The sequence below is a fragment of the Dromaius novaehollandiae genome, chromosome 23, assembly GCF_036370855.1.
Source record: "Dromaius novaehollandiae isolate bDroNov1 chromosome 23, bDroNov1.hap1, whole genome shotgun sequence".
Classification (NCBI taxonomy): domain Eukaryota; kingdom Metazoa; phylum Chordata; class Aves; order Casuariiformes; family Dromaiidae; genus Dromaius; species Dromaius novaehollandiae.
In genome coordinates this window covers 8,432,403-8,442,911 of record NC_088120.1, presented here as the reverse complement: position 1 = coordinate 8,442,911, position 10,509 = coordinate 8,432,403, and the positions used below count along the sequence as shown (strand labels likewise).

The 10,509-nt window shown below is 69.0% G+C and overlaps 1 protein-coding gene across 1 annotated transcript; it reads right to left on the bottom strand.

Annotated features, from left to right (window-relative positions):
* Positions 1–2,192: 2,192 nt before the first annotated feature.
* On the bottom strand, positions 2,193–6,430 carry MYCL (MYCL proto-oncogene, bHLH transcription factor). Its single transcript, XM_026098116.2, has 3 exons — positions 6,371–6,430; positions 5,693–6,230; positions 2,193–3,396 (listed from the first exon to the last, which is right to left on the bottom strand). Exons 2-3 carry the CDS (start codon positions 6,195–6,197, stop codon positions 2,831–2,833), a joined length of 1,071 nt encoding a protein of 356 aa, XP_025953901.2. The 5' UTR covers positions 6,198–6,230; positions 6,371–6,430; the 3' UTR covers positions 2,193–2,830.
* Between the last annotated feature and the right edge of the window lie 4,079 nt (positions 6,431–10,509).

The window sequence follows — 10,509 nt, the reverse complement described above, 5'->3', positions numbered from 1 at the left end:
GTGGCAACAGGGAGTGGGGGGATGCCCGGCCGGCGCGGGGTGCCCGGGAGCCGGCGCCCATTGGAGGAGCCGAGATTAGCGCCGGCTCGCAAAACCGCCGGAAAAATTCGCCAAGGCAGGCGTGAACGCCGGCGCGGCAGCCCCCAGCGCAGCCCCGCGCGCGGGAGCTCCGCTCACCCGAAAGAAATCGCCCCCCCGCAAAAATTGCGCGAGGTGGTGGGAAAAGTGGAGCAGCAAAACGCAGCGCGGTTTGGGGGGAGACGACGGCGGGGCCGAGGCAGCGGCCCGTAAGTCCCCGGGAGCCGGGTGTGAGCAGGGCACTGCGCGTTTACACAAACGCAGCTGTCCGGCCCAAAAAGGTTTAGTTATGGCTGCAGCCAGCGCTTGCAAACTGCAGCAGTGCCAGAGCGAGGAGGAAAATCCCCGTGTGATTTTGTGCCTTAGTGGCACCTTCTCTGGTGCAGCCAGTCTGCTTTCTCGGGCCCTTATTGTAGCAACACACGAGGAGACAAACACTGCAGTAATCAGGGGAGTTTCAGGTAAAAACATATTTACGTATGCGGCTTTAAGCAGGATAATGCAGCGGTATGTGTAAAATAGCAACACTGCTCCTCAGTCCAGTTCGAGGCCAACTACGTTTTCGGTTGATTATCGTCCCGCTCAGGCCCTGGAATCTGCCTCGTTTCCAAGAACGAAAAATAAGGCGTTTTACACACCTTCATCGCGAAGGAGTGCTGCTGCCCGCCCGGGGGAGACGAAAGAAGAGCACACCTCGCCAGCGCCTCGTGGGGGGTCACCCCGAGCTGGGAGAAACCCCACCGCTATCTGCTTGCTGAGAGGTCCAGGGAGCTTCAGTGTTCGCACAGCAAAAGCAAAGGTTGGGTTTGAGAGACTGGTAAAACTGGGCTGCCTCTGGGTTTTTTCTGCACTAGTTAGATGTCAAATTTAGTTAATCCTGCCGCATTTTTAAGCTCTGCATCCTGCGAGCGCCTTTGCAGACAGCGTCCACACCTCGAACCTCCCCTTCCACCAGCGCGTCTGGTTTGATACCACCAGTTTTGTTACGATTCTCAAATTTCCCCGCAGACGGCCCTGTTCTCCCGGAGGTCGGGTTTCCCAAATCCCGGCTTCGCGCCGTCGTCCCCTCCCTGCCGCTCCTCTCGCAGGGCTGCCACCGCTTGTCCCCTCCCCGCAGGGCGATGGAAACCCGCGGGGACGCAGCAGGATCCCCCATCCCTCCGCTCTCCCGCGTTTAGGGCGAGACTTTTGCCGTCAGCGCAGACGCAGCCCCAAAGCATCACATTTGGGGACGGGAGGCAGAACACATTTATATAATTTCACCCGTTGGGCAGATCCAGGCCCAGGCCGCTCTCCAAGGACCCTGACGGGAGCGTGTTGCATTCCCGGTCCTCGGCTGCCTCTAGAGTTACGCCCCAGCCCTCGCCCCGCTCCCCCGTCAGCTCCCTCCCAGCCCCATCAGGGGAGTTTTCGGTTACAGCGAGGCCCCCAGCGAGCCGAGCACGGGCTCCCCCCCCCTCCTCTTGGCAAAAGCCACTTAAAAGGAGGAAAAATAATCCAGGTGATCCATTCCCAGGCTCCGCTGCGTTTCCAGCCCGGGGAGAAAGCCAGCACGAAGCCCCGTCCTGCGGGGCTGCCTCGCCCAGCCGCCGTGACCAAAATATTCTGATTTCTGTTCCTGCCCCTGAGTCCCCCCCCCTTGCCCCAAAACCCGGCTCGGGGCCGCACCCCCTCCCCGGAGCACCGCCGCAGGCACGGGGCCCAAACCCGCCACCGCCTGCATGGAAAAAGCCGACCCGGGCTGCCTTTGCAACTCATTTATTTATGAAGTGTGAGGTAACGAAGAAAGTGCTAAATCCGACCACAGTGTTGACGCTAACGGTTCTCAGCAGGTCAGGCGGAGCCAGGCAGGGCCACGGGGCCGGCGCAGGGCTCGGCCAGGTGCCCCCCGCTCCAGCCCAGGGGTGATGCTCGGCCACCCCCAGGGCGCCGCAGCCCCGGGTGCCACCGGCCAGGGATGCCCAGGAGGAAGAGGAGGAGGAGGAGGAGGAGAGACCCCAATATTGCAAGTGGACGAGCCAGGTACCAGCAGGAACCAGCCCCTTCCTGATCCCCCTAAAGTGCAGCAGGGACAAACCCCCCCCCCAAAGCAGGAACCTCCCTCCCCCCCCCCCCAAAAAAAAGGTTTATAAAAAAAGCAAACTTTACCAATACTTCTCAAAAAGTGGTACAAAAATACAGTATAAAACACAGCCTCCAGTATAAGACTCACAGTGACAGCAGCAGTTTCTAGAACACACAAATCCAGGACGAGCTACTGCGGGAAGCGGTGGGAGCGTGAGGCGAGGTCCAGCCCAGGCAGCTCACGGCCCTTCTGCGGGCGAGGAGACTGCGACCACCCTCCGCCGGGCGGGATGCGGGAGAGCACCGAGCTCGGCCAACGGGACCCTCGCCCTGCGCCCCTGTTCCCACGGGGACCTGGCCCCACGCCGGCTCCAGCCGGGCTCGGTGGCTGCATCCCACCGCTCCTCGCTCGAGACCCGGGGGAGACGGACCCCCGGGGGCAGCTCCTGGCAGTGCCGATGGGGAGGATCAGGGGAGAGCAGAGCCGAGCCCATGAGTTGAAGCCGGCCCTCGGGAAAGTTTTGCAACAGGGCAGAGGAAAAACCTTGCAAGCCCCAGCACCGGCGAGCCAGCCCCGCTTCGGGGAGGCAGCCGCCCCGGCACGCCAGCCGAATCGTGTGCAGTGGCCGCGGCGCGTGCCCCGAGCCCTGCTCCAACCAAAACTGTGCAAACGGAGCCGGGGCCGGGGCTAGCGGCCCTGGAGGTGCGCAATCCTTCTCAGCAGCTGGCTCTGCCGCAGCCGCAGCTGCCGCTTCTCGGCGGCCATCCTCCGCTCAGCGCTGACGAGCGCCCGCAGGTACTCGGAGGACTTGCTCAGGATCACCACCTTGGGCGTCTTGGGGCAGCTGGCCAGCCCGGGCACCTGGTCCCGCAAGGCGAGGAAGCGCGAGCGGAGGTCGTTGCGCCGCTTGCGCTCCAGGTAGTTGTGGTTTTTCCTCTTGGCCACGTCCTCGCCGTCGGAGCCGGGGCCGCTGCCGGTTTTCGGCAAGCCGGGCTCGGGCAGGGCGCTCTCCGGGGCCGGGTGGGCCGCGGCGCTCGCCGGCTCGGCCTCGGCCTCCTGCTCGGGCGGCTCGGCCGGGGCGCAGGCGTCGGGCGGCGAGCGGGCGGCGTAGTTGTGCTGCTGCTGGTGGACGGAGATGTGGAAGCGTTTCATGCAGGGGTCCAGGGGGTCGGCTCGCAGCGTGATGGTGACCGGCTTCCTCAGGCCCAGCGCCTGCCTCTTCTCCACCGTCACCACGTCGATCTCCTCACCCTCTGCTCGAAACAGGCACAGGAAAAAACAGCTATCACTCGCCAGCCCCTCGGCCCGCGGGAAGGCGCTTGCTTTCCTTCCACTTCTGCGCACCTGGAGCTCGGAAGCAGGATGGGGATTTACTTGCCTCCCTTGGGCACCGCAGGCAACACTCAGCCAGGGCAAAGAAGTGACAGGCAAGAAATCCCCAAGCCCCCAACCGCCACCCCCAAGCCCGGCTCCCCGAGGAGGAGCAGGATCCCCGGGGCCTGGGATGGAGTTTACTGCTCAAGACCTTCCCGGCCGGGCGCTTTCACGGCCCGTTGGAGTTGCGGACATGGGCTGCACGGGCAGCGCTGCCCTTTGTTCCTGCTGCTCCCGCTTCCCCTCCGGTGACTTGTTACTTTTCACAAGTTATAAACCCCGTTCATCCCGCCCCGGAGGCCTTCCAGGGACGCAGGGGCTGGGCCCAGCGGAGAGGGCAAAGAGGTCCCTGGAAAGGCCTATTGCCGCCCGGCCCAGTGACCCTCAAAGGCATCTGCAGCCCCCCCCCTCCCCCCAGTTCCTCTCCTCCGCCCCAGCTCAGCCCCCACGCAGCACTCAGGGAAGGTTATCGAAGCTGCTAACAATAAGATTTGGCCCCAGCTCCTGAAAGCGCTGCTGTAGCCAGAGCAAACCATCGTGCCCTGCCTGCTGCCTGTTCGCTCGCTGGCCTGACTTGCCCTGGCGCGGCGAAGCCCGGGGGCACAAAGCCCAGAGCCCGGGGACGGCGGGATGGCCTCGCTCCAGCCGTGCCGTGGGATCGCGCTCGCTCCAGGAAAGCACTTGCACCTCTTTGCTCAGAGTTTGGGGAAAACCACAAGGTGGTTCAGCCTCCCACCAAAAGCCACGATGTGCCCAAGAGGCTAAATCCACCGCCGGAGCCTCCTGGCAGAGGCTTGTCCCTCTGCAGCAGAGCCAAACTGCGGCCGCAGCGGGAGGAACGAGACTCCTGGGACACGTCCGCCTTTTGCCACCCCAATCCCCCCACCCGGCCCCTTCCCAGGCTCTGCCGCCAGCAAGCTCTGGGCGCCCAGTGGGGGCTACCGGTTTGGGAAGGGGCCAAAGACCGCACTGCTTGCTGCGTTCAGCCTGCCCCCAGGTGCACTCATCAGTGTCACAACTCCGCCGTTCTCAGCCGTGTGCACATGGATGGACGGACAGACACACACACCCCTCCCCACCGCGGCCGCCCATTAATAAAAGCGGGGCTGCGAGGCCCCGCCCCCTCGGCGGCCGCCCATTGGCTGCCCCGCGGGGCTGGACTGTCACTGCGGCCATCCCGCCCGGCGCCCATTGGCCCGCGCGGCCGTCGCTCAGCGGGGCCCCGCTCTCATTGTTTGCGATCTGTTGCTTTTTGTTCGCGCCCACGTGGCCCGGCCCGGCCCACGCGCGGCCGCTCCCGCGCCGCCGCCAAAGCCTCTTAGCGCCCGCGGCCCCCGCGCCGCTAAATCCCCGGCCCGCGGCCCCAGCCACCGGCCGCAGGTCGCTGCCACCGGCTCGCCGCGAGCAGATTTGTAACGAGGTCACCGGCTCCGGCGAGCCCGGGCGGCCCCGGGGGAGGCTCGGGGAGAGCCGCCCGCCGCGGAGGCTCGCGGGCGAGGGCCGAAAACACGAGCCTCCCCCGCGGGGATGCAGGTCCCGGAGCGGCGGCGAGGCGGCCCGCCCCGGGGAGGGCTGCGGGGCAGCGGCATCTCACCCTCGGCTCCGCCACCATCCCGGCCCCGGGGCAGGGCCGAGATGCCCGTGGCTGACCGGGGATGTCCCTCCCCACCCCGGCGGGCCGCAGCCTCGGGGCACCCTGCCGCTGTCCCGCGGGTGGCTCCGCCGGGGGTCCCGGCGCGGCGGGCCGGGGGTCTGCGCTGCCTGCGGCGGTGCCGGCGCGGGGGCAGCAAGCGAGGCCGTGCGGGGAGCAGAGCGCGCTGCAGCCCGGCTGCCTCGGAGAAACTTCCCACTCCAAGCGGCGAACGTCCCCGTCCCGCCCCGGCCCGGCGCAGGGAGGAGTCGCCGGTGCGGCCCGCCGGGGCCGGGGGACCCCGCAGCCCCCTCGCCGCCGGCCGGGGTTTCCCGAGCAGGGATCCCACGGGAAAGGAGCGGGCAGCTGCCCTTTGTTCTCGGGGCCGGGACCGGGGCTGCCCGGCAGCGGCAACAAAGGCGCTGCCCGGCGGGGCGGCCCCTCCGCTCCGCTCGCACCGGCCCCTCCGCGGGAGCCGGGAAGGGACCGGCCCGGAGCCGCCCGCGCCCCGGAGCCGCGCGCAGCGCTGGACCTTGCTCCCTCACCGGAGTCGCTTTGGCCCTCGGATCCCGAGGATGCCGGGATCTTGCTCTCAGCCAGGGGGCAAAGGAAGACGGCGGCGGGATCCACGCAGTCGCTCACGGAGCTGCTGAACCCCACGTCCTGGGCGAAGGAGGGCTTGTGCGGGGTGGCCCGCTGCGTGCCCGTGGCAAGTTTCTCCGTCATCGCTTTCTCCAGTCTCTCCCTAGCCGAAAAGCCGCTCCACATGCAGTCCTTGAGGATGAAAGCGCTCAGGTTCCCGAAGATCTCCCCCGGGTCTAGGAGGTACTCGGGCTCCTCGGCGGCCAGGCAGCAGCGGGAGAGCCAGGCGGACCGCTCCTCCGCACCGGCGCAACAGGCTTTGTCCCCCGGGGGGCCCAGGGGCGAGAGGGGCGGCGTGGGCACCAGCTCGAACTTCTTCCAGATGTCCTCGCTGGGCGCCGTGGAGCGGTGGAAGTCCTCCCCCGCGTCGTGGTCGTAGAAGTAGTGCTGGTACGAGTCAAACTCCATCTCGGCATGGGGCAGCGCGGAGGGGGGCAGAGCCTGGGGGCAGCAAGGCAGCGGCGGGGGGTCAGGGGCAGAAGGAAGGGAAACCCCCGGCCACCAAGGGGGACCCACCACGAGCCCCCCCCCCCCCGCAGCCAGGGAAGGGGCATCACCCGGCCCCCCCCCCGAGCACCCACCTTCCCCGGCGCTGCGGGTCGCGGCAGCAGCAGCAGCGCCGGCACCAGCCACCGAGCCGGGACGGCGGGTGCATTGTTCCCCCCCGCTCTTATAGCCTGTCTGCGGGGGCCAGCCCCCCCGCCCCCCCGACGGCCAATCGCCGGGCCGAGATTTGCATAGAGGGCGGGGCCGGGCCCTTTGCCCCGCCCCCTCCCGGCGGCCCGGGCGGCGGGCGCAGCAGCGGCGGAGCAGCGCGGGTGAGATGCCCCGCTGCAGGCGCTCGCCGTAGCTGCTCGTGAAGAGCCTCTTTGCTTATCAAATTCCTCCCGTTCATACGATGCTGGAGTTTGCAAATTCCCAACCAAATGGCCCGAGAGGAGCATAAGAATGGCACATAAACGGATTTCATAGGAAAAAAACGAAAACAAAAGCTACGGCCCAGCCAAGCCCCAACGCCAGCCTCTCCCGTGCGCCCCGGCCCCCGCTCTGCGTGGCCCCCACCCCACGACGGGGCCGGGCTCTGAGCAGGGCGTTTGCCCCACATCCTGGCCGGGAGCCGCGTGCGGAGCTGGGACTGGTGGGGGCCGGCTGCTAGGTGCTTGCAAGGCGGATTTTGGCTGGTGCCCCCCAGGCCACACCAGGCCCCTTGCAGCTCCCAGGGGAAGCGCAGAGCGCGGGGACGAACCCCCAGCGACGGCAAAGGCAGCTCTGCTGAACAAACACCCTTTTCAGCCCCGTTTTGACCCAAACAGCCCGCTTTCCCCTCCGCAGGGGACACGCTCCGGCTCCAGCACTGCTCCTGGCCTCTGGGCAGCGGGGACAAGCCCCGGGGACGCGTTGCCCGGTGGCGCCCGGGCTCCAGGGAGCCTGGCGGTGGTGCCGGCAGAGAAGGGGGGGCTCCCTTGGGTGCCTTTTCCCACCTCTCCCTCCTGGTCATTCCCCCGTATCTCTGTGCGCTCCTGCCCGTCTCCCAGCACAGACCCGGTTTCCCTGGGGCACCGCTGAGACGAACGAGGGCTGATCCAGGCCTCGGGGCGAGAGAAGGGCTCCGCTGGCCGCCGTCCAGCTCCCGCCACCGGCACTTTGCCGCCGTGGGGTGATTATTACCACAAAATAATTGCTTTTGCCGTACAGAGCCCAGCCCTTCGCTCGCGGGGTTCAGCATGCCACGGTCATCCTTGGGGACCCGACGAGCCCAGTGGGGACGCTGCATCTCCAAGGTCCCACAAGGAAGAGCCACAAACGCTGTGAGAGCGCAGGAACACTGTCACCTTCCACACCGGGATCGTCACTCGTGTGCCGCTACAGAGTCCAGCTCGGGAGCAGCAGCGGCGCTGCCAGCACCTCGCACTGACCTACTGCCCCGTTTCCCTCCCGCGCTCCAGCCCTGCCGCGGGAAACGCCGGAGCGAGACCTCCGGGACGCGGCCGCGGGTCCGCTGGAGACGTGGCCTGGGCACAGGCTGCCACCGCAGTGCTCACTGCCAGCCCGGGGCCAGCGGCAAGAGGTGCAGCTCGCGTGCAGGGACGCGCGGCCACGGGGAGGAAGGTGCTGTGCTCCTCCTCCTCCTCTGCAAACCACGCTGCGGCTTTGCACAGCGCCTGGCTGGTGCACAGCCCCAAGCCCCAGCTCCCTGCGCCCTGGCATGGACACGTCGAGCCGCGGCAGCAGCCGGGTCGGGCTGAATTTAAGGTGCTGGTACCTCCCGGTCTCCCCCCAGGTAGCGGCAGGTGAGTCTGAGCTGGGCACCAGCCCCCTGCTCGGGGGGCACCGAACCGAGCTTGAGGACTTCCCACGCCTCCGAAACGTCCTCCATCGCCACGCAGAGGAGCGGAGACCCGAGAGGGCTGCGGGAATCGGCTGCTGAGCCCCAACACCGAGAGCACGCGGGAGGTGGCGGGCACCGAGGAGCTCCCGTGTCCGCAGGCACCCGCCGACCCTGCGCCCCGGCCCCGCGCCGCCAGCCCTCGCGGGGGCTCTTGTCGCTTCGAGCTCAGCGCCCTCCTTCCCCGAGGAGCTCCCACCGCGTCGCGAGCCAGCACCGGCAGCGGAGGCGAGGGCTGCGCGGCCGAGGGGCAGCCCCACGGGCACCTCGCCCCACTGCAGCGCCGGCCCTTCGGCCCCGCTGCGGAGAGACCAGCCCCGGCTCAGCGACCAGCATGGTCCAGCAAGGTCCAGCACCATCCAGCATGGTCCAGAACAGCCCAGTACAGCCCAGCACGGCCCAGTGTGGTCCAGCATGGTCCAGCACAGCCCAGCACAGCCCAGTGTACTCCAGCATGGTCCAGCACAGCCCAGTACAGCCCAGCACAGCCCAGTGTGCTCCAGCATGGTCCAGCACAGCCCAGCATGGCCCAGCACGGCCCAGTGTACTCCAGCATGGTCCAGCACAGCCCAGTACAGCCCAGCACAGCCCAGTGTGCTCCAGCATGGTCCAGCACAGCCCAGCATGCCCCGGTGTGCTCCAGCATGGTCCAGCACCGTCCAGTGCAGCCCAGTACCGACCAGAACAGCCCAGCCCGGTGCAGCCCGGTCCCGCACGGCCGCCGCTGCTGCCGGTGGCGCCTGGGGCAGGCACGGGCGCGGGGCGCCACCTGCTGGAGCTCGGGGCACCGGCGGCCGCGGAGCCTGCAGCGCCGAGCACTGCCCGCGCTGAGCCCCCCCCCGCGCCGAGCCCGGCCCCCCTGCAGAGCTCGCCGGGACCCCTGCCCCGGCAGGGACCCCCGAGACCCCCTGCACGGCCCCCCGCACCCCCTGCCCCGGCAGGGACCCCCAGACCCCCTGCACGGCCCCCCCTGCACCCCCTGCCCCGGCAGGGACCCCCGAGACCCCCTGCACGGCCCCCCCGCACCCCCTGCCCCGGCAGGGACCCCCAGACCCCCTGCACGGCCCCCCCTGCACCCCCTGCCCCGGCAGGGACCCCCGAGACCCCCTGCACGGCCCCCCCACACCCCCTGCCCCGGCAGGGACCCCCGAGACCCCCTGCACGGCCCCCCGCACCGCTGCCGGGCCGGGCTCGGCTGCCGGAGGGCATCGCCGAGGAGGGCAGTGCTGCCCAGCGTGCCTGGCACGACGGCCCAGATGAACAACCTCCGGGGGCCACCGTGCCTCAGTTTCCCCGCTGCCAAAGCAGCAGACAGCGGGAGGGAGGCCGAGGGACAGGGCCCTGCTGCCTGCTCTGCCTGCAGTGGACACCGGGTTGGCGGCCGTCCCCATGGTCCTTGGGCACGCGGGGTGCCCCCAGGGCAGCCCCGGCCCTTTCCTTGCTCGTACAAGCCGCATCTGAGCTTGCCGAGCTTGGGCAGCCTCATGCACTCGGGTCACCACAGCGGGAGGGTGCTGAGCCTGGCGGGAGGGTGCTGGTCCCTGCCGGAGGGTGCCGGGCCTGGCAGGAGGGTGCAGAGCCCCGCGGGAGGGTGCCGGGCTCCAGCCCGGAGCAGGCGCACGGACAGTCCGGCGAAGCAGCTCTCGCCTGCCCGGCACTGCGGTTTCTCAGCCACGAGAGGGAGAAGCAGGGCAGAGCAGCCACACGCCGGTGTCGCGGGGTCCCCGAGGGCTCCAGCACCCCGCGCACCCACCGGGCACCCCCCACGCAGGCTCCCCGCGTGGGTCAGCTCTGGTTCAGGCCGTCTCGGCCTGACGCGGCCCCAGCGTGGGGCTGAGGGCAGGCAGGACTGTCCAAGCAGCCCTGAGCATCCCGATCCCACCTGGCTGTCACCAGCCTGGCCGGACGCCGTGGGCACGTCCCCGAGGGGGTCCCGCAGCCGGGCTCCTTCCTCCCCCCACCTCGGCAAGCCCAGCACTGTCCCCTGGGCAAATGTTCCCTGCAGCCCCGTGCCTCCCGGCCACCTCCTCCCACCCCGGTGGCCTCGGGGACCTCCGAGGGTTTCCGGGGCTCGCAGGAGCACGGCCGGCTTCAAGGGGCACCGGCTGCTTTGAAGGTGCTAAAGCCTCGCTGGAGAGGGGCTGGAGAGGCCGCGCTGGCCCCCGCAGGCCTCTCATCCCGGCTCTCCAGCCCTCGGCAAACACGAGCCCGGAGCCTCTCCTTGCCCTCGGCGCCCTGGCAAGTGTTTGCGCCGGCTGCGCAAACAGGGGCCACCCGAGCCCGAGCCCCGGCCCGCGGCCGGCTGAGCTCTGGGCTGCCGGGGCTGCGGGCGAC

Excerpts from the sequence above, each read along its gene's own strand:
- MYCL (XM_026098116.2), bottom strand. The coding sequence starts at position 6,197 with ATGGAGTTTGACTCGTACCAGCACTACTTCTACGACCACGACGCGGGG. Across the intron at positions 3,397-5,692 it reads CGAGGGCCAAAGCGACTCCG|AGGGTGAGGAGATCGACGTG; the intron begins GTGAGGGAGCAA and ends TGTTTCGAGCAG.